This window comes from Pristis pectinata, chromosome 1, assembly GCF_009764475.1.
Source record: "Pristis pectinata isolate sPriPec2 chromosome 1, sPriPec2.1.pri, whole genome shotgun sequence".
Classification (NCBI taxonomy): Eukaryota; Metazoa; Chordata; class Chondrichthyes; order Rhinopristiformes; family Pristidae; genus Pristis; species Pristis pectinata.
Window position 1 is genome coordinate 116,497,338 of NC_067405.1, and position 23,860 is coordinate 116,521,197.

General features: G+C 39.7%; 1 protein-coding gene across 3 annotated transcripts in view; it reads left to right on the plus strand.

Annotated features, from left to right (window-relative positions):
• The window catches only part of map4k5 (mitogen-activated protein kinase kinase kinase kinase 5), a 126,312-nt gene that overhangs the window by 60,228 nt on the left and 42,224 nt on the right, over positions 1-23,860 (plus strand). For all 3 annotated transcript variants that reach the window (XM_052031251.1, XM_052031244.1, XM_052031259.1), the window contains exons 5-11: positions 1,973-2,028; positions 11,052-11,099; positions 11,426-11,468; positions 14,100-14,172; positions 14,882-15,013; positions 20,105-20,167; positions 22,088-22,169. In XM_052031251.1, the coding sequence (XP_051887211.1) occupies positions 1,973-2,028; positions 11,052-11,099; positions 11,426-11,468; positions 14,100-14,172; positions 14,882-15,013; positions 20,105-20,167; positions 22,088-22,169 (497 nt within the window). The remainder of the gene's footprint in view (positions 1-1,972; positions 2,029-11,051; positions 11,100-11,425; positions 11,469-14,099; positions 14,173-14,881; positions 15,014-20,104; positions 20,168-22,087; positions 22,170-23,860) is intronic.

The window sequence follows — 23,860 nt, forward strand, 5'->3', positions numbered from 1 at the left end:
CATACAGTCCACAGTGTCACCTAGCTTTGTGTCATCACCAATTTCCTTGCCCTCATATTCCTTTTATGTCTTTATTCATCCTTGGAGTCTCATAAGTGTTTAGTTTGTTCTTGAACTTTTTTGATTATTGTTTAAATGTTTCTCATTGTTGTTCTGTATCAGTTTTTGTTCATTTTATCTCCCCAAATTTTGTTCGAAGCCTATCAAAATCAGTTTTATTTTCTCTATTTGGTAACCTGGTATTTGTCATACTTGTGTGCTGAATTATCATCTTAAAACATATTATATTGTGGTCATTATGCCAAGATGTTCCCTTTTATTTTAACCACTTATTCAAATTTATTCCCCATTACTAGATCCAATTGCAGATCCTCCTGTTGAAATTTCTAGGATTAGAAAGAAATCCTGTGTATACCATAGAAGTCACATTCTTCTCTCTTATTTACCTAATTCTTCTGTTTAAATAATTTGTGGGTGAAATCCCCCCATGATTATTCAATGCTTTTTACCCCTAGTTTATCTCCATATTTCTTCCACCACCACCTTTCCATTCTTGGGTGGTCTGTAGACTAGGCTTATTTATGTGATTTAATCCTTTATTATCTTTTATCTCTATCCATATATTGTTGTAATGGCTACTGCCATTTATGCACCATTCTGTTATCCCCAATAACATTCAAACCCTCCTCCCCATTTTTCCTCTACCTTTTCTAAGTGTTATACCTTGCAATGTTTAGTTTCCTGTATCCATATTTCAGCAACCCCTATTGTAATTGGTTCCTTCCAATTTGTAATTGCCTCCAATTTTCCTGCTTTATTGTAAACACTGAGCATTGCTGTGCAAACTTTTAAATAGTATTTCCTCATACTTTATGGTTAACCGTCTTAAAGTTTCTATAAATCTGTTTGTTCCTTTGCTGTTAATGTCCTCACTTTATTCTTTCCTATGTTCTTGTTTTGTTTATATTTAGACTGTTTGTTAATCTCTCCCCTTCCTATTAGTGTATAATCTTTGCCACCTCACTATTTTTCCCTTTCCATCAGGGCCAGTCTCCCAACCCTGTTCAAGTGCAGCCCATCCATCAGTCCAACTCCCTCCTGTCCTAGAACCAATATACATGTCTAATGAAAAAGAACTTGTTTTTCCCAAACCAGCCCTTCACCTCCTAATTCTCCTGATTTTCTGTTTCAACACTACATGGCCTGGCCAATAATTCAGAGGTCATTCTGCAGTTTTGCTTTTTAGTTTAGAGACTGACTACTGACACTTTCAGCAGGACTTCTTCCATGTTCTTATGTTGTTTATTGCAGAATGGATGAATGATAGTTGGATTCACTCTGAATTTTCTCTAGCTGCCTTTAATAATCCTTACTCTGGCACATGGTAGGCAACACACCCTTCACAATTCACATTTTGGCTGCAGAGAACATTAGCTATTCCCCTAATTATAGAGTCCCCTTTCGTTATCACATTTCTATTTTGCTCTTCACCCTCATTGGAGAACTTTCTGAACTGTGGCACCTTATTCTTCATTGTGGCTGCCCATGCAGAAGTCTTAATCCTTGTCTCATGGATGGTGGGTATATCATATTTGTTGAACAGGATGAGTATCTGAAAAGCCACTGTTTTAGCCTTTCATGAATCTCTCTCAATTCCATCATGTTGTTTTATCAATTTGCATGCATGTTTAAGATACAGAAATAAATCACAGGTCAAATGAGACAAACTAAGACTTAAAAACCGAAAACACTGGAAATATTCAGCAGGTCAGGCTGCATTTGTGGGAAGAGAAATCAAGCCAACATTTAAGGTTGGAGACCTTTCTTCAGAACTGAACAGGAGACAAAAGAAGATAGTAAAGCGGTGGGGTGGGGGGATGTCTTGGACGAGTTGAGTTTCATTGAATTGTTCATGGACTTGGAACTTAAAGTTGACTAATGCATTATCATTTAATGAGTTCTGTTTTTCCAGTAACAGGACCGCTGTCGGAACTGCAGATAGCTTATGTGTGCAGGGAAACCTTGCAGGTAGGATAATAATGTCTTTAAATATACTGAATATTAAGCATTTCTTGCCAGTAGCTAAAATGGAATTAGAATTGGTTTATTATTGACACATGTATTGAGATACAGTGAAAAACTTTGTTTTGCATGCCATCCATACAGATCCTTTCAAAACATAAGTACATTGAGGTAGTACAAGGGAAAAGCAATAACACAATGCAGAATATAGTGTTATAGTTAGAGAAAGTGCAGTACAGATAGACAATAAGATGCAAGGGCCATGATGAGGTAGATTGTGAGGTCGAGTTCATCTTTAACGTTCAAGAGGTCCATTCAAGAGTCTTATAACAGTGGGATAGGTGTCCCTGAGTCTGGTGGTGTGTGTTTTCAAGCTTTTGTATCTTCTGCCCAATGGAAGGGGAGGAGAAGAGAGAATGTTTGGGGTGGGAGGAGTCTTTGATTATGTTGGCTGCTTTTCTAAGGCAGTGAGCTGTAGACAGAATCCGTGGAGGGGAGGTTGGTTTTCGTAATGGACTGAGCTGTGTCTACAACTCTCTGCAATTTCTTGCGGTCTTGGGCAGAGCAGCTGCCGTACCAAATTGTGATGCATCCAGATAGGATGCTTTCTATGATGCCAAGCTGTGATGCATCCAGATAGGATCCTTTTTATAGTACCAAATGATACACAGTAGTGATAGTAAGCTAATATACAAAGCAAATATATTTAGTTATAATAAAAAATTCCAAAAAAAGCCAAAACTAGTGAGAATAACCATAAACCATTAATTACAAATTCACTGCAACATGTTCCTTTACTTACAGTTACTGATAATTGTGAATAAATATTGCACCCCTCCCTCTACATGACAATTACCTAGTGTAACCAGGGTCCCATACTTAAGGTAACTTCTAATGAATCAAATAAGGAGTTTGAGAGCGATTTCTTTACCTAGTGTGGTTAAAATGGGTAACTCAATACTACATGGAGTAGCTGGTGCATTATAAGATGAAGCTAGGTATGGAAGTGAAGGGAAAAGAATTGAAGGTTGAGCTGAAGCGAGTGGAAGAAGACTCGTGGAAGAAGGATCACAAGTACTGATCATTTGAACTAAATTGATTATTTCTGTGGTGTGCATTTCTTGCAACCTGTCACTTTTCTAACAAATAGCTGCCCAAGTAGTTTTTGAAGGAGAAGATTACATGTGCAGGAGAAGCCTCTGATTGGCAAGATTAAGCACTGGGTTTCAGAGCTGGAGGCAGTTCGGTGCATCCACAAGACTAAAAGTTACATTGATACCACATTTTTCAAAGATGGTCACTCTGCAGCTTACGGAAAGGTATTCAGAGAAGGAATGGGTGAACACCAGGAATTGAAAGGGAGACAGGCAAGTAGTTAAGGAAACCTCCAAGTGCATCTCACTCCAGAACCATTTCTCCATATTGGAAAATGGTGGCAGTGAATGTTTTCTGTGAGGAGGCCAGCCATAGCCAAGATCACGGCACTGTGGATGACTCCGCTGCAGAAGGGGGGAGGAGCAAAAGTTTAAGAGCAGTAGTGAAAGAAGACTTCATAGTGAGGGGATTAGGCAGGTGCTTCTGTATCTGTAGATGTAAATCCATGGTGGTGTGTTGCGTCCCTGGTGCAGTGGTCAAGGATGTAGCAGACAGATTAGAGCCATGGAGTAATACAGCATGGAAACAGGCCCTTTGTCCCAACTCGTCCATGCCAACCAAGGTGCCCACCTAAGCTAGTCCCATTTGTCTGCATTTGAGCTATATCCCTCTAAACCTTTCCTATCCATTTACTTATCCAAATGTCTCTTAAATGCCATTATTGTACTTGCCTCAACTACTTTCTCTGGCAGCTCATTCCATATATGCACTACCCTCTGTGTGAAGAAGTTGCCCCTCAGGTCCCTTTTAAATCTTTCCCTTCTCACCCTAAAGCTATGCCCTCTAGCTTCTGGTTCCCTTTTCCTGGGGAAAAAAGACTGTGTGTACATTCACGCCATCTATGCCCTTCATAATTTTACTCACAACAACAGTATCTCACAACAGCGCATCCCTTCCTGATGAGATTAATGCATTCTATGCATGCTCTGAACAAAAGGGGATTGGTTTGTCACCACCCACCCTGATAGCCTTCAATGCAACTAAACCCGTGGTCACCATCGAGGATGTAAGATCAGACTTCCGGAGAGTGAACCCGAGGAAAGCATCTGGCCCGGATGGTGTGCTGATCAGCTGGCAGGGGTATTTGCAGATATATTTAAGCTCTCCCTGCTTCCATCTGAGGTTCCCACCTGTTTTATGAAGACTACCATCATCCTGGTACCTAAGGAAAAATGGCCTTAATGACTACTGACCAGTGGCTCTGACATCCACCATCATGAAGTGCTTCGAGAGGCTGGTCAGTGCACGCATTAACTCCAGCCTCCCGGAAAACCACATCGACCCACTGCCTATCACTGAAACAGGTCTAGAGTGGACACCATCTCCCTGGCCCTACACTCATCTCTGGAACATCTGGACCCTGGTAAAGACGCCTCCATTAGACTATTGTTTATTGACTACAGCTCTGCCTTCAATACTATAATTTCAAGCAAACTCATCAGCAAACTCCGAGACCTGGGACTCAACATCTCCCTCTGCAACTGGATCCTAGACTTTCTGACCAACAGACTGCAATCAGTGAGGATAGGCAGCAACACCTCCAGCACAATTATTCTCAACACTGGTGCCCCTCAAGGCTGCATCCTCAGCCCTCTACTCTACTCCCAATATACTCATGATTGCATGGCCAGATTCTACACTAACTCCTTCTACAAGTTTGCAGATGATACCACCGTAGCGGGCTGTATCTCAAATAATGATGAGTCGGAGTACAGGAAGGAGATGGAGAGCTGAGTGACATGGTGTCATGGCAACAACCTTTCCCTCAATGTCAGCAAAACAAAAGAGCTGGTCATTCTCTTCAGGAAAGAGGGTGGTGTACGTGCACCTGTCTACATCAATGGTGCTGAGGTCAAGAGGGTCGAGAGCTTCAAGTTCCTGGGAGTGAACATCACCAATAGCCTGTCCTGGTCCAACCATGTAGACACCATGGCCAAGAAAGCTCACCAGCGCCTCTACTTCCTCAGGAGGCTAAAGAAATTTGGCATGTCCCCTTTGATACTCACCAACTTTTATCAATGCGCCATAGAAATCAGTCTATCTAGATGCATCACAGCTTGGTATGGCAACTACTCTGCGAAGGACCGCCAGGACCGCCAGAAACTGCAGAGTTGTGGACACCCAGCACATCATGGAAACCAGCCTCCTCTACATGGACGCCATCTATACCTTTCACTGCCTAGGTGAAGCAGCCAGCGTAACTAAAGACCCCACCCACCTGGGTCATTCTCTCTTCTCCCTTCTCCCATCAGGCGGAAGATACAGGATCCTGTGGGCACATACCACCAGGCTCAAGGACTCGCATCCCACTGTGATAAGGCTATTGAATGGTTTCCTTATATGATGAGATGGACTCTTGACTTCACAATCTACCTTGTTATGACCTTGCACCTTATTGTCTACCTGCACTGCACTTCCTCTGTAGCTGTGACACTTTACTCTGTATTCCATTATTGTTTTTACCTTGTACAACCTCTATGCACTGTGTAATGAATTGATCTGTACGAACGGTATGCAAGACAAGTTTTTCACTGCACCTTGATACAAGTGACAATAATAAACCAATACTAACCTGTATTGAAATCCATTTACCACTCCTCAGCCCACTTCCCTAACTGATCAAGATCCCCCTGTAATATTCAATACCTTTCTTCACTATCAACAGCACCTAATTTTGTGTCATATGCAAATTTGCTGATCAAGTCTTGTGCATTCGCATCCAAATCATTTATATAAATAACAAGGGTCCCAATACTGACCCCTGCAGCATACCACTAGTCACCAGCCTCCATTCTGTTAAACAACCTTCAACCGCCACCCTCTGCTTCCTACCTCTGAGCCAATTTTGAATCCACCCAACTAGCTCTCCCTGGGTTCCATGAAACCTAAACTTCCAGACCAGCCTACCATGCGGGACCTTGTCAAAAGCCTTGCTAAAGTCCAAATGGACAACATCCACTGCCCTGCCCTCATCTACCCTTTTGATTACCTCTTCAAAGAACTCTAAAAGATTCGTCAAACATGACTTCCCACGCACAAAGACATGCTGATATCTCCTAATCAGACTCTGTCTATCCAAATGCAGGTAGATCCTGCCCCTCAGAATTTCTTCCAGTATCTTCCCTACCACTGATGTCAGGCTGACCGGCTTATAGTTCTCTTGCTTGTCCTTGCTACTCTTATTAAATAATGGAACGATGTTAGCCACCTTCCACTTTCAGGAACTTCACCAGTGGCTAATGATGAAGCAAGTATCTCCGCAAAGGCCTCTGCAGTTTCTTCTCTGACTTCCCACAAAGTTCTAGGATGCATTCAGTCAGGCTCTGGGGATTTATCTTCCTTAATGCCTCCTCCCTGGTAATACAAATGTCCTCCAGTTGTTTCCCTTATCTTGAGCAACCATGATTTTGTCCTCAGTAAACACAGGAGAAATATTTGTTTAAAAAAATCCCATCCATTTCCTGTGGCTCAAGAAGTAGGCAGCCCGGCTGATCTCTAAGAGGACCTACTCTCTTGTTGGCCACACTTTTACTCTTAATGTATCTACAGAACTTCTTGGGATTTTCATTAACCTTACCTGCCAGATTCATCTCATACCTGCCCTTTGCCCTCCTGATTTCCCTCTTAAGAGTACTCTTAATCTTTTTATAGTCATCAAGGATTCACTTGTCCCCAACCTCCTAAACCCAGTGTATGCTTCCTCCTTTTTCCTGACCAGAGCTTCAAAATCTCTCGTCAGCCAGGGTTCCCTAAACTTGCCAGGTTTTACCCTTCATCTTAACAGGAACATGCTGCCCCTGGAGGGCAGATATCTCACTCTGCAGCGTAACGTCCCACCTCTTGTACTCTTTGTCCTGTCTGATGAAGGCCAGCATGTCAAATGCCGCCTTCACCACCCTGTCTACCTGTGACACCACTTTCAGCCCTCCTGGGTATCTCTGTTCCTCTACACTCCCCAGGGCACTACTATTCATTGAACAAGTCCTACCCCAGTTTGACTTCCCAAAATGCAACATCTCGCACTTGTCTGAATTGACTGCCATTTGCCGATCCTTGGCCCACTTACCAAGCTGATCAAGATCCCCCTGTAACTTATGATAATTTTATTCACTGTCTATGATAATGCCCCATTCCCACCTGACAGAAGATGCCTGCAGCTCCACAACAGCCAGCAAATCCACCCCCATCCATCCCACCAGTCTCCCAAATGCTCTTTCGTATGTACAGGATGTTGATAAGTCAGGAAGGACCTGTAAAAGCGTAATGGGGTTATATTATTTGGACATTTCAACTTCCCCAATATTAACTGAATTAGGGAAGGCCTAAAGAGGGTGGAATTTTTGAAGTGCATTCAGGAGAGCATTTTGAGACAAAACTTGGATTGTCCTTCTAGAGAAGTGGTGATGGTGAACCTAATCTTTGGGAATGTGTTCAGGCAACTGATTGAAGTGTCAGCAGGAGAGCATTTTGGATATGGTGACCAGAACTCTTAAGTTTCAAGACAGTTCCAGAAAAGGATAAAGAAATTAAAGTCCTGAATGCAGTGGGGGAGGTGCAGTTTGGGGGAAGACTGATTTCATTATCATATGACAGGACCCGGCAAAAGTAGACTAGGGGCAAGTCCAAATCCAATGAGTAGAGTTATTTAAAAGTGAGATATTGAGAGTTCAGGACCAACATGTTGCCAGGAGGGTGAAAGGTAAGGACAGCAAGTCCAAGGAGCTCTGTGGATGTCAAGAGATGAAGGTTGGATAAAGAAAAGGAAATGAAGCGTATGGAAGGTATAGGAATTTGAAAATGAGGGAGGTTAGGATCATGAGTAATACAGCATGGAAACAGGCACTTCGATCCAACTCGTCCGATACATCTGCTGTAGAAGATTTGCACACTTGGAGTCTGCAGGAGGTGGAGGATATGAGACTAGCAAAGAAACTTGAAATGGTTCAAACAACAGCTGCACAAGATTTTTAACAGCAAAGGGATTGGGCAGAGCCAAATGCTGCACAGGTGATGGTAGACAGCATGTCTATTGAAAGAATTTGTGAACTGAGATTAAATGTCATGTTTGTGGTCCCACTCAGCCTGAAACAATGGCAGAGGTAAAAAGAACTGAATGGTATCAAGGGTGTAATGCCTATGAGGATACCAGAGGTGATGACTACATTTCTCCCAATGTTGAGCTGGAGTAAGTAATGACTTATTCAAGACTGAGTGTCAGACTATAAGCTGACAGTAAAGAGGGGTGGCGAGGCATGATCGAGAGGCAAGGGTTGAAGTTCATCGTATATCAAGGCACCCCTTTGCCTCTAGGTGAAAATATCGAATACTATATACAAGAACTATGAGAGCATTATGGCACAGAAAGAGACCATTCTGCCCATTAAGACCATGCAGCTCTTTAGAGAGTAATAAGTGACTCTCATTCTCTGCACCAAATGCATGCAAATGGGACCAGCTTCTTCAGCAATATAGGAAGAGTGGGGGGAGATAGTATTTAAAGAAAAGAGGAGGGCAAAAGGGGTATGAAATGTCATTCGTTGCCAGACAAGATTAAGAAAAATCAAAGTAATTTATAAATATATTCAGGGGGAAAAAAGTATGGCCCATTAGGGACCAAAAGGACTAGCTGTGTGTGGAGCCAGATGATGTACGTGAGACCTTAAGTGAGTACTTCTCATTTGTATTCACTTAGGAGAAGAACCTTGTAGCTGGATAATTGGAGGAGGGGGAACAGTGAAGTTCTAGAACATTTCTTCTTTAAAATGAAGGTATTAGGGGTCTTGGTGGGCTTTAAAGGTAGATAAATTCCCAGGGCCTGATTAGATACATCTCAGACATGGGAGGTGATTGCTGGGGGCCTGACAGATTTCCAAATCTTTACTTGCCACAGATAAGTTGCCAGACGACTTGGAGGGCAGGAGGTGTGATGCTTTTATTCAAGAAGGTTAGCAGAGATAAGCCAGGTAATTGAAAGTCTTGCATCCATGATGAGAGTTACTGAAAAAAAAATTAAGGGACAGGATTAATCTACTCTTGGAAAGTCTAACATTAATCAGAGATTGTAAGCATCACTTTGTTGGGGGAGGTGCCAGCTGACCAATTTGATTTCAATTTTACAAAGGGGTAACAAATGATGAGGGCTCTACAATCTGCATGGACTTTAGTAAAGCCTTTGACAAGGCCCCATACGGGGAAACTGATCCAAAATATTAGAGCCTCTGAGATCAAGGAAAGTTGGCAAATTGAATCTGAAATTGGCTTGATAATAGGAGGCAGAAAGTGGTGAAGGGTTGTTTTTGTCATTGGAAGCATGTGACAAGTGATGTACCGTAGGGATTGGTGCTGAGATATAAAGGTGAGGCTGAATTTATATTTTCAGTTGTTTTACAGTATAACTTTACAATTTGTTGTATACATCAACAATTTGGATGTGAGTGCAGGAGGTATGATTCATAAGTTTGCTTAGGATGTGAAGATTGGTGATGATGTTGATGGTAAGTGGGATAGCTTAGGGGTACAAGGTGATATCGATCAGTTAGTAAGACAGGAAGAGCAATGGCAGATGGAATTTAATCCTGATAATTGCAAGGTGATGCACTTTGGGAGAATTAATGAGGGTTCATTGTCAAATAGAAGCAAGATCTTAAAGAGACCTTGGTGTGTAAGTCCAAGGATCAATGGAGATGGCAGCAGAGGTAGATGTAGAAGACATATGGGATACTTGTCTTCATTAGCCAGGCCAGTAAATATATTATCAGGGAGGTTATGGTACAAGTTTATAAAACATTGGTTAGGCCACAGCTGGAGTACTATACAGTTTTAATCGTCACATTGTAGGAAGCACATGATCACACTCGAGGGTGCAGAGGAGATTCACCAAGATGTTGCCTGTGATGGAGTGCTTCATTTATAAGGAAAGACTGGATAGGCTGAGTCTGTTTTCCTTTGAGTCGATGAGGCTGATGGAGGTATACAAAATTGAGGGGCATTGATAAGGTAGATGGTACGAATCTTATCCCCTTAGCAGAGGTGTCTAAAAGTAAAGGAGTAAATTTAGAGTAAGGGGCAAGAGCTTTAGAAGGGATTTGAGGAAGTTTTTTTTTACCCAGAGGTTGGTTAGAATATGGAATATACTGCCTCGGGGGGTATCAAAATAGTTACTCTCACAATGCTTAAATATCTAGACATTTAACTTCATTTTTAAGTGAATTGGAAAACCTTACAACAAAGTCTTCCTAGATTTTTGAGACAGTTCTTCATTAAACCTGGTGTGTAAGATTACGTGGTGCTCTGATTACCACAGTGGAAATGCAGGATATAATCCAGAAATGTGAAAGAAATTAACTGGATTCCAACAAGCAATTGTTTAAAACTGATTTGGCAATTGGAGTGAGGATGGTTAAATACTGGCTGGAAAGACACAGGATTCTGTTAATTCCAGCATGATTCTGTTAATTCCAGCATGATTCTATTCTGAGTGCATGTTTTAGATGCAGAAATCAAGTTGGTCAAATGAGACAAAGACTGAAATTGACTATGTAATGATATTCAGCAAAGAAATGGACTACCATTTGTATAGCGAAGTTGGTAAGATCGTTTGTTAAATAGCATTTTAAAACTGTACAGTGATGGAGAAAAGGATATTTACTCAAGGGATAGTTAAGACTGATGTCCTGAAAAGGTTATTTAAAACTTTTTCTACTGGGTCGGTGAAACCAAAAACCATAGTTGTAAGAGAATTGTTATAAGGGACTGCAGATTTTTTTGGGTAAGAAGAGACGAATGGCTGTCCTTGTCTGTATTTGTTTTTTTTTGCACTATTGTCATGTGTGTACTTTTTATTTGCAGTTAACAACATATAACTTGCTTTGTAGGGTCTGAGTTATTTGCACAGCAAAGGAAAAATGCACCGAGATATAAAGGTGAGGCTGAATTTATATTTTGTTTGGAAACTTTGTTTTTAACCAGCTTTTTTAAAACTGTCTTTCATTGTCAAATCAAGCTGTATGTATCAAATTAGAGTGAAAATGAAGTTTTTCAAGGAATATGCTTGGCTGTTGGAAGTATAGAAAATATGGTCACTTTCTTATGTAAAACAAAAGAATCAACAGTGGTATTGAGAGAGACTGGCAATCAGCTGCCTTGACTATGGAAGGAAAACAAAAATTAAGAACTGAACTGCTTGTAGAAGTTACTGTTGACCAGGAATTATCTACTGCACTTCTAAAATTGAACTGTTTTCCTTCAGGGGGCCAACATTTTACTGACAGATCATGGAGATGTAAAGTTAGGTGAGTAATATGGCTTGGGATTCAGAACATTTATCAAATGTACATTATCTCTTAAACTGATAAGGCAATGCTGATGCAAGGTTCGGAACTGGGTGAATTTATTTTTGTGCATTTATGATTGTCCTGTTTTTCGTAGAGGAATAAAAGATCAAGTCAGTTTATAGGGTAAAACTCAAAATACATCTACAATGGTATATTACATCAGAGTGCAGGTTCATACCCACAATGCAGTTTTTTTTTACTTGTGTGAAATGCACTGTTGGCTTGACTTGAGAATTGTTAATTGGTTATCAGTATCACTTGAGACAATTTACTTGTCAACAAATAAGATATTAATAAATCAGTTATTGCCAAAATGTTAGACAATTAACAACTTTGCATTGCAGAAAATTTCTGGAAACGTATACTTGGCCAATGTACTTGCAAAGCATTTTTCTTTGAATCTAAGAATATTCAATTCTTATCCAAATATTCACATGGTAAACTTTATGAATCAGATTTTCTTATTTTCATTTATAAAAATTTTGGCTTGCGTTGGAATTTGGCTTCTACTGGACTCTTGCATGTTTGTTATATTTTTATTTCTATCTTCCTTCTTGATTTAGTGTCCCACCAGTGGCAGCAATTTTGCTTCCTGCCATTCAGTGGCTGAAGTAATTTTAGGAAAGATAAGTCTTTTGAATCAACAAGCCTTAGTGACATAGTTGTTCTTCTACTTACCAATGAACTGCAGGTGTCTGTCAATATTCTAGTTTAAGGTCACAATTCCTAGGCTGAAGAGTTTTCAAATGTGCCTAAATGCAGATATAACAAAGTGCAATGGAGATGCATTTTGAGGTAATGTGTATGTTTGATGTTTGAAGCTAGAAAGTGGAATTACCGAAATCACATGAGGAACTATTGATATGCAAGGTATCTTTTGTAGAAGGTGATTGAAGGGATTTTTTTGTTAAAGAATGGCAACATGGAAATTTAAAAACCTTTTGAAATAGAATACCTCCATTGTACCTTCATTTTAAATTAATGCTTTGGTTCTGAATCCCACTATAACTTGAAAAGTACAATCAAAAAATTAAAATATTTATGGAAAGCTTTTTTCAATTCTGCCATGATAGTGCATTGCCCATATAGCTCTCTGTTATGCTACTGTGCCACACAAATGAAGAGAATCTGATGTTTGATCCTACACCTCTGCTGAATTAGCTGATCTCACATGGGTGACCTCACAGGTTGCTTATTGGTGGCCAACTAGGGGAGGGTAAATCTCCATTAAGATCCCAGGAAAGTGTAACCATTGATTAAAAGAAACTGGATTGGTTGTAATGTTTCTCATTGCCAATGTGTCTGGTAATATTGGATTTGTGTGTAACTGCATGTGGTCTCAGTAATATGTTAGTTTCATCATAAAAAAAATTAAAATTCTTCTAACTTGATAAACTTTGCTGGATATATTCTTTTTCCTTTTTGCCTTTGTGGTTTCCTTGTCCCTTTTTCAATGATTTAAAAGCATAAGCAGGAAACCCGCTTTCAGGCACTGCTTCCTCAGTTAAGGGGCAATTACGAATGGATAATAAATGCTAGCAATACCAGAGACATCCACGTCCCTTGAATGAATAAACAAATGCTCTTGGAACTCCTGATGGCAGGAATGCAAGAATGCTTAGTCACAACTTTCCAAAAGAATGGAAGGAAAAATGCATCTTCTACTGGTCTTTTTTTCTCTAATTCAGTAAGACCTCTAGTTTTCATGAATAACTGATGTAATCCAATCAGAATCTGTAATACAAATGTAATCAGAATTACTGAAATCTATCTTGCTTAAATAAAATTCATCCTTAATTCGCCCAAAATTCATCCTTAATTTGCCCAATAAATAGCCCGTCTTGTAAAACTGGAGAATCATTGTGTGGTCCCCAAAATATTCCAGTGTCTCTTGGAATGCTAATGGCTTAGATGTTACAATTTATGTAACTTGACAAACTTGCGCAAAAGAACAGTTAAGTATTTAATTCTATAAGTTGTTGTCAGTGAATGCTGCTTTTCTATGAGCTGTGCCATTCTTGCCTTCATAGCAACAGGGAATCGCTAATGTGCCCATTATTCTCACCATAAAAAGCATGAAATGTTTTGGCTGTGTTTGTTTGAATGTAATCTGAAATACTATTGAACAATTTATTCTATTGGATTCCAGAATGTTTTGGGAACCTCATTTTGACTAGGGAAAAATTAATTTTAGAATTGTAGATTCTCATCCTCTCAAACATTTGCAAGTAGTTTTATCATTTATGTTTTTTGCTTAATCACAAGTTGTTTCAATCTTTCTATATAATCATTAAGGGTGACTTTTATTCCCTACATTGTGCACTGTGAAAATTCATTAATCTGGAATTGCTGGTCTGCTTGCCCCTTTGACTGCCACAGATTCCCTTATGGATGGTGCCAAATTAAAAATGGTGTTAGAATAAAAGAAATCTATCCTCTAAACCTTTTTATTCTTTGTGGGCATATTAAGATCAGCAACCAGCACCATCCTGACTCTAACATCATCCTAATTAAACTGACTTAGCCAGTCAATGGTACTGATCTTGCATTCAAAAAATAGTAAGTGAATGTACTGATTTTGCATTTCAGCTGACTTTGGTGTGGCCGCAAAGATAACTGCAACTATTGCCAAGAGGAAGTCCTTCATTGGAACCCCATATTGGTAAATAAAGTCACTTGTGTTTGCTGTTGTAAATACTTCAAAAGCTAATGAAAGGAGCTTCCACTCATTCACTGATGCATATGGTAGAAATAAAGATTTCAAGAATGTGCCATGCATTCAAATATGACATGGTTGAGGGTAACCAACTTTTAGTGCCCTGTACTCTGTTACCACAATTGTATTCTATACCTAATTTCATTTTGATAGTTTGAGGTCATGACTTAGTTTATTAATATAAGTAAATGCATTTAACTGGTGTACATACCTCTGGTTATTTGGCTTTACTTTGTAGCAATGATTGTTTACCATGTAAATGAAATTAAGATGTCTTTTCAACAGGCTGATTTAAAATATAAATTACTTGTGTATAAAATTCCAATCTAATATACAATAAATAAATAATCTCGTGAATGAGACTATAATATTGTTGCTCTGGAATGTGCACAAAATGTGGTGTTTGCACAACACAATGGCTGATGTGCTAATTAGATATAAAATTTATGTTTCTAACTTTGTTTGTGACATTTTGTGTTTTTTTGAGTTCTATGAATTTTAAAAGCTCTGATTTATAATAATAATGCCTTTAGCTGGAATAATTCAGCTGGCACATGTATCTTTTTAAACTAACTTGGTAAGTTAACATTTAGCTATATTTATACTCTTGAAAGTCTGTTTCATTGAGTCTGAGGACAATATTTGTTATTTATAGGATGGCTCCAGAAGTTGCTGCAGTAGAGAAAAATGGTGGATACAATCAGCTATGTGACATCTGGGCAGTTGGAATCACAGCTATTGAACTGGCTGAACTGCAGCCGCCAATGTTTGATCTGCATCCTATGAGGTATTTTAATTTTTTGTTTGCTGTTAACTCAGGGAGCTTGTCACTGAGTTATTTTTTAGAAACTTCCAGCTTTTGCACTTAGAGATGGAATAAGCCTGAAGGACTCAAAGCCACATTGGTGTGAATAATTTTATTCAAGCTCTGTAGCAGATAAGTATAGATATCCTCCATTAAAGTATATCAGGTTTAATTATATTTAATGTTATTGATTTTTCTGCTCTTTAACATTCAAAAATTAAGGTGAAACATTTTAGGAAAGTAGAGATATTATGGTGGCTAAATAATCTCCTGACACTCCAAAGCTCTGCCAACTAAATTGTCTTAGAATTTCCCTCAATTGTGCCTATCCCCTTTTCTGGCACTTTTACTCTCATCCCTCAACTTCTACCCCAATGTGCTTCACATTTAATGAACCTTGCTACGGCATTCCTGCTAGTTTCAGTACAATGCCATCACCCATGCATTTTGTAATCTTCTCTCTAAGCATTTGGTTGGGACAACCCAATAGTCCCTCTTCCCATCCAAGGACAGATAATGTAAGAACTGCCTTTTTACCGTCTTCCATTCTACCATCTTCCTTTCTGTTGTCCAGGGCCTATATGTGAAAAGGGGATATACTTGTACTCTCAATTTAGCAATCTACATTCACTGCTCAGAACAAGATCTCCATTATGTTTGAGACAAGGCAAAAAGGTTTAAGTGATTGCTTTGATCAAGCCTGACCCTGAGTTTCTATTGCTTCTAACTATAATTTGCCAACGTTCATTGTCTCTAACTCCCAACTTTACTGATGAAACTCAAAGACGGGATGAAGAGCAACACTTAATCTTTTTTATAAGGTGTGTTACAATCTCTGTTACATCAACCTCAACTCCTTCTCCATGCATATGGCTTTATTCGTTAATTAGATACAGCATTTTCCATTTATAAATCTGTTTTGTGTGTTGATTGAAAGGTAAATGTTAGCCGATGTGCTTGGGGAATTCTGCTGTTTGGTTCCAAGGGAATCCTTCACCCATCTTTGAGAACCAAAGAATGTTTAATTGGTATTTTATCTAAAAGATTACACCATTAATAGGACAATATGCCTCCATTAATCTCAGCATAGGATTATGTACTTGAAATCATTAGACTGGGATTTAACTAGTGACAGCCTGAGGTGGGAAAGAGTGCTATCACTGAGCCAAAAATGATACTTAAAATAGTAATCAAATTGTTTTAATTATACCTGTTTTTCTTATTTTTCTGAGTACATAATGAATTGAAATTAAAAATAATTTTAATGCTGACTCACGAGATATCGTACAATTCACTTAAAACATAATTAACTGATTTCAATCATTAAAATGAAGTGTAGGAAGAAATACTTGCACTTCCTTTTTTAACATGGCATGGGAAATTAATTCAGATGAATGATGCAATGTGACATGTGCCAGCTTTGCCTAGCATAAAGCTGAGGAACCAGGCGAAGAGTACATCTAATGCCTTTGTCTAGCAAGTAACAACACTCTGGATCAGGTGGTAAGTGCAGAGTTGGAGTGAAAGGCCAGGCTTGCATACCCCTAACCAGTAGCACATTCCATATCTCTGCACTGCACTCTAAAAGTAATTTAATTTACAAATCAAGAATGAGTTTGGCAGTAGGAGTTAGGGACCAGGTGGGAGAATGGACTTGAATAACGGTTACAAAACAGAAGAAAAATCTGAATTGAAGGAAATTTTTTGGATTGGCAGAATGGAAGTTATGTTGTTCAACACATATAGACATGATTTCAATGCACAAGTTGAAAACGTGGGTTCACAGTCTGCCATGGATACTAGAATTGGAGGGTGTGGTTAATAAAGTGGAATATGGTAACGAGAAACAGCAAGACAATAAAACAGACAAAGGAGACAGCAGATGCTGGAATTTAGAGCAACAATCTGCTGGAGGCACTCAGTGGGTTGAGCAACATCTGTGGGGAGAAAGGAATTATCAACGATTCAGGTCAGAACCCTGCATTGGGGCTAAGAGTAGAGAGGGAAGATGGCTAGTATAAAGAGGAGATGGGAAGTATCAAGACAGGGTCAGTGGATGATTGATGGACTGAAGAGAGGGGTGAAGGAAGACTGGCAGATGGAGCCAGGTGGGCAGGGGAGGTGGAGTTGAGAGAGAGAGGTAGGTGGAGACAGACACGACAAACCAGGTGGGGAGAAAAGGGATGGTGAGAGTGGAGACAACTGGGAGTGTGATGAACAGGAACGCAAAAGCTATCAGTGCTGGAATCTGATGCAAGGAAGGTGATAATGGCAACCATTAGAGGAGAGGTGAAGAGCAGATGTAACTAGGACCAGCAGGAGAGGGGTTCCAGTGGGTGAAATGTGTGGTAATAGGTGGATGGAACCAGGAGGGGCAGGAGGTTGAAAATAGATGATGGGGCCATGGGAAAGGGGACAAAAATGGGAGGACTGGAGGAGGATTGGAAGGAGAGAGAGGAAGGGGAGAACCATAGAACAATATAGCACAATACAGGCCCTTCGGCCCACCATGTTGTGGGTGGGGGTAAAACTTAAGGTATGGGTTACCTGAACTTGGAGAATTCAGTGTTTGTACCATTGGGAAGTTGACCACCCAGGCAGATTAGGAGGAATTGTTGCAGAGAGGAAGACATAAAGCAGGGTTTCTAAGTAGATAGTGAAATGACAAATGAAATTGAATGCGCCTAGGCAGGCTTGGTATCTCTGGGGAACAGAATACCGAGAGGATATTAAAATGTGATGCTAATCATATTTTAAGTAGATTCAATCAGGTACACGTAGAAACATAAGGTATAGTAGCAGGAGTAGGTAATTGGCCCTTCGGGCCTGCTTCATCATTTAATACCATCATGGCTGATCATCTATTTCAGTACCCTGTTCCTGCTTTCTCTCCATACCCCTTGATCCTTTTAACATCAGGAACTATATCTACCTTGTCCTTTAATGTACTCCATGACTTGACCTCCACTGTCTTTGGGAGAAAATTCCACAGACTCACCACCCTCTGGGTGAAGAAATTTTTCCTGATCTCAGTTCTAAATGCCATTCCCCATGTCCTGAGGCTGTGGCCCTGGTTCTGGACCCTCCATCCATTGGAAACAGTCTCCCTGCATCTATTCTGCCTCATACTGTTACGAGCCAGCAACAAAAGAAACACACCGAGTCACGTATAAGTGTTTAAAAACTACTTTATTAATAACTACTTACGATAATAAGAAAAATAAAAGTAAAAATGTTAGAATGTCAAAAGTAAAAATGTTAAATCTTAAACATTAACCCCAAAAACTAAACTCGTAGTGTGTGTGTGGCAAATTCCCAAACTCCATGTCCAGGAATAGTTCTCAAAGTTCAGTTCAGCAAGCCATAACGTGAAACGTGAGCAAAGGCTTCTTCAAAACCACTGTTGACTGAAGATAAGACATAGATGTAGAGAGAAAATAGAGAGTAATTACGAAATCCAAATGTTCCATGATGGAACCCATACGACACCTCAGTGTCTACTCAGCAGTGACTATTCCACCGCATCTTCCTCACCCCAAAAGGCACTTGAATCGTGGCCATCCACATAAATACCTGTTTCCTTCTACAGGTCAACAACAAAGTGAACTCCACTGCTTTGTTCTGAAGTATCTGCCACCCCGAAAGGCATCGAGACGTGGCCATCCACACGAATACCTGTTTCCCTCTACAGGTTAACGACAAAGTGGACTCCACCGGATTATTCCAAAAATCCATACGTGGATTGTAGTGACAGGCACAGTTACTGTTTTTCAGCCATCGATAGAGACTAGCAGGTCTCTCGCCCTCTCTCTCGCCCTCAAAACATCATTAGGTCCTTCATTTTCTGTTGTCGTAACCGTGCCATATACACACCACTATGCTCTATCTTAAGGGGACATTCACCAATAGTAACCTAGTCCATAACAGTACTATTTAAGTTTTATAGGTTTCTACGATTTTGCCTCGTTCTTCTGAATTAGGCAGACTATAGGCCTAATTGATGCACTGTCTCCACGTGCATCAGTCATACTGCCTCAGATCTAGTAATTGGTCTAGTAAACCTTTTGTTGCACTTTGTCTGTAGCAAGAACATCCTTCTTCAGATAACAGACCAAAACTACACACACAACTCTGGATGGGGTCTCGCTTAGGCCCTGTGTAGCTGCAGCAAGACATCCTGGATCCAGTACTCAAATCCTCCCGCAAAGAAGGCTAACATGCCCATAGCCTTCCAAATTGCTTGCTACACCAGAACACTTAGAGACCAGTGTCTAAGGATACCCAGGTCTTGTTGCAGCTCCTTTCTAAATCCGTTGTCATTCAGGTGCTCGTTTTTAAGAATCAGAGGATAACCTTGCATTTATCCATAGCATACTACACCTACCATTCACTTGCTTCCTCATCAAACTTGTCAAATCACATTGAAGTGTCTTTGCTTCCTCCTCATACTTCACATTCCCACCCACACCCAACCCCCTCAGTTTTGTGTCCTCTGCAAACTTGGCAATGTTACATGTAGTTCCTTCATTCAATCATTAAAATATATATTGTGAATACCCAGAACCAAAGCACTCATCCTGTGGCATCCCTCTAGTCCTTGCCTACCACCCAGAAAGAGGCCTATTTATTCCTGCTCTATGTTTCCTGTCTGTCAACCAATTCTCAATCCCATGTGCTTTAGTTTTCTGTAATAATTTCTTACTTGGGATCTTATCTGAATCTTCTGAAAGTCCAAATGCACCCCACCCACACAGTGGCTCCCTTATCTATTATACCAGCCACATCCTATTTAACTCCAACAAAAGAGTAAAATCAATTCGCTTAACAAATCAAAAAGGTTAGGAAGAATACCTTCATACATATTTGAAAGAATATTGCTGCCATGTGAGGGATCTTTGGTGTCCACATGAAGGAATAGAGCAGTACAGGGGCTGAAAGATTATTAAAGTGAAAGGAGGTTTATAAGTATTGTGCTCATTGAGTTAGTTGACCTACTTATCTGCTATAAACTTTAAGCAAAACAAACCCACTGACTTCATAAATACATTATTATGACTATGCTTCTACCCATAGGGCATTGTTCTTGATGAGTAAGAGTGGATTTCAACCCCCCAAGCTGAAAGACAAAATGAAATGGTGAGTATATCTCCTTTAATAGTTAAATAAAGCTGGAATACTGTACATGATTTAGGTCTCCTTACTTATAGAAGGATTTACTTGTCCTAGAGGGGACTTGAAAAAGTAGTTTAATAAATTGATTCTTGGAATGAGGACTAACCTAACAGAAGTTGCTTTTATGATTAGAAGCCTGTGACTAGTAGTGTACCACAGAGATTGGTACTGGAACCCTTGCTGTTTGGTATGTACATTAACAACTTGGATATGAATGTAGGAGTATGATTAATAAGTTTATAGATGACATGAAACTTGGTAATGTTAATACTGGGGAGGGTAGTTTTAGGATACAGAATGATATTGATCAGCTGGTGAGTTGGGCAGTGCTTTGTCAGATGAAATTTAATTGTGGTAAGTATGAGATTGTCTTTCTGGGAAGGAGGGGATGGTTGATCTCATAAAGGCAGGACATAAACCTTGAATGGTAGAGCCTTGGGGAGTATTGAGGATGCTTGGTGCGCAAGACCTAAGTTCCCTGAAGGTGGCAGCACGGGTAGATAGAATGGTGAAGAAGGCATAGGGAATGCTTACTTCATTATTTGGGGCAAAGAATGTAAGAGCAGGGAGGTTTTGTACAACTATATAAAATATTGGTACACTGCAGCAAAAAAATTCTGTGCATTTGTATTTGCCACATTAAAGGAAGGACATGATTGCACTGGAGAGGATGCAGAGGAGATTCACCAGGAGGTTGCCTGGGATGGAATTTTCAGTTATGAGGACAGACTGGATAGGCTAGGTTTGTTTTTCTTGGAGCAGAGCAGGCTGAGGGGCTACCTGATAAGTGCATACGAAATTATTAAGAGCAAGGAAAGGGTAGATAGTAAGAAATTTTCCCCATGGCAAGAATTCTAAATCCAGATGGCTGGGGTTTAAGGTGAGGAGCAAGAGCTTTAGAGGGGATCTGAGGAAGAATTTTTTTCACTGCTGGTTGCAATCTGGAATGCACTGCCTGAGAAGGTGGTAAAAGGAGGTAATCTCACAACATTTAAAACATATTTGGATGAGCACTTGAATCGCCAATGCATAGAAGGCTGCAGACCAGTTGCTGGTAAATGGGATTAATATAGATAGATACTTGATGATAGGCATGGACATGGTTGGCTGAAGGGCCTGTTTCTCTGCTGTATGACTTAGAGTGAGTAGAATGGGGTGGCATTTTCTGGACATTTGTGTGTGGCTCTCTTTACCTTGGGTGTATAGTTCAGAATTCTATTTGGTTTGGCTGACAGTTGGATATGGTTGGTAAATTTGCTGAGAACTATGAGCTCCTTTCAACTTTTAAGTTAAATTCACGGAATATATTCACTGTTTTTGTTTGTTATTGCATTGCTTTACAGGTTTTGTTTCAGATCTTATTTACCCAAGTGCTATCTACTTAAATAAGTTAATAAATGTATTTACAAATTGAAATTGTGAGAAACCAAAGATCTAATAGGGAACTTAATGTAATATCAAAGAGAAAATCTTGGTGAAATTAATGAGACACATTTCATCACTCTAATATTTTAAAAGAGATAGTAGTAGCATTGGTTTTCATCTTCGAGATTTTTAGAAGGTAGCAGGAATGTTATCGAAATGCATTAAATTAACTTTTCAGTTTTACTTGTGGTGCATACATGGAATATTTTTATCAAGGTTCAATATTTATCTTTTTCAGTTTTGAAGAACTTTATGCTGAGATGTTTATCACAGATAAACAATAAAATAATTGCAATTGCTGTGCACATTAAGCATTTGCATTTGTTCTGCCTATTGTTTAACTGAAAGTGACAGTTAACACAGTTGCAATTTAAGGCCATATATTAAAAAAATCATAATTAAAGTGACTAAAATTTTTATTCTCAAAACAAGTATAATAATTTAATTTGTTCTTTTCAGGACTGCAACATTCCATTCTTTTCTCAAGATAGCATTGACAAAAAATCCAAAGAAAAGACCAACAGCTGAGAAGCTACTGACTGTAAGTAGATTTGAGTTGATATTATTTAAAGTAGCTCACCTAATTTTTTCTGCTCCCAAAGATAAATGTCTACTTATTGTGGAACAAATGCATATTTTAACAATTCTATATTGTACATGCCAATGAGTCATTAGCTACGTAGCCACATTTCCTTTGGGCATGATGATGGGATATTTTTGCTGTGGTCTTTAATATTATCAGTGACGCCTTATCAGGAGATGCACTTCTTTTAAGATAGGATAGTCTGATTGTTTATCATCTCACTATCTCCTTCACAACTCCTTGGGATTTACTGTTTAGTTAATGTGATTTTGTTTATTGGCCATGAATTTGTTTGACTGAGGCTATTTGAAAGGTGTTGGCTGGCATTGCGAAGAAATTAAGAGTCATAATTCATAAAGAATGGAAACAGGCCCTTTGGCCACTGAGTCCATGGTGACTAAGAGGCATCCATTTACATTAATCCCTTTTTATTCTGCCCATGTTCCCATCAACTCTACCCAGTTTCTATCCCTCATGTACACTTTGTGGACAACTTTGGTCAGTTCACCTACCGTAAAGGACATATTTGGGAAGTGGCAGAATGCAGAGCACCCACAGAAAATCCATGTAGTCACAGAGAGAATGCAAAAACTCCGCACAGACATCACCAGTATTGGCATTAAACTGGGGTTGCCAGAGCTGTGAGAAAGCAACTATGCCAGTGTGCTATCCAAATTAGCGAAACAAAGCTGCACACTGCACCTGCAGAGGAAACAGGTGAAAACAATTCTCATGTGATTCTCTTTCCATCCCCTTTACCAGTTGAAGATATTAGTCATAGGAGTCAGTTATACAGAACAGGAATAGTCCTTTTGGCCCACCATGTTCATGCCAACCATTGTACCTGCATTTGTTCCGTTGCCTTCAGGTGCTTTTCTAGATGCAATATGTTCCAGATTCTAAACATTCTTTGAAAATATCCTTCCTCCAATCTCCTCTAAACCACCTACCTCTCGGCTTAAACCTATGATCTCTGGTTGTAGACAAGATTCTTACCACCATTCTTCCCCCTCATAATTTTGCATACCTCTATCAAGTCGCTTGCCAGCCGCCTCCATTCTAGGGAAAATAAACTCAGCCTGTCCTGTCACCAACATTCTAGTGAGTCTCCATTGTACCATCTCCAGTGCAATCACATGCTTCCTATAATGTGGAGATCCCAAAAGCACCCAGCAACAGTACTCCAGATGTGGTCTTGCCAATTTTTTAATCAAATTCTGACATAACCTCCCTGCTTTTGTATTCTGTGTTATGGATGGTGAAAGCAAGCATCCCATGTGCTGCCTTCACCACCCTATCTTCCTGTGCTGCCACTTTCAGGGATCTATGGACTTGTATTCTAAGGTCCTTCTGCTCATCAATACTCCCTTGTGCCCTACCATTTACTGTGTGTATCCTATCTGTATTTGACCTTCCAAAATATATCACTTTACAATTATCATCCATCTCACATTGCTTCCCCGCGTGCCCCCCCCACCCCCCAACTTTCCAGCTGATCAATATCATGCAATATCAAAAGGAGAGTGGAAAAGAGATGGGAAATACGGCTGAAGCATGAAATAAATAGCGTTTAACAGAAATATTCATGTGAAAACTTGAATTTGGCTTTCATATCATTATGTCTTAAAGTATTTCACAGTGTACGAATT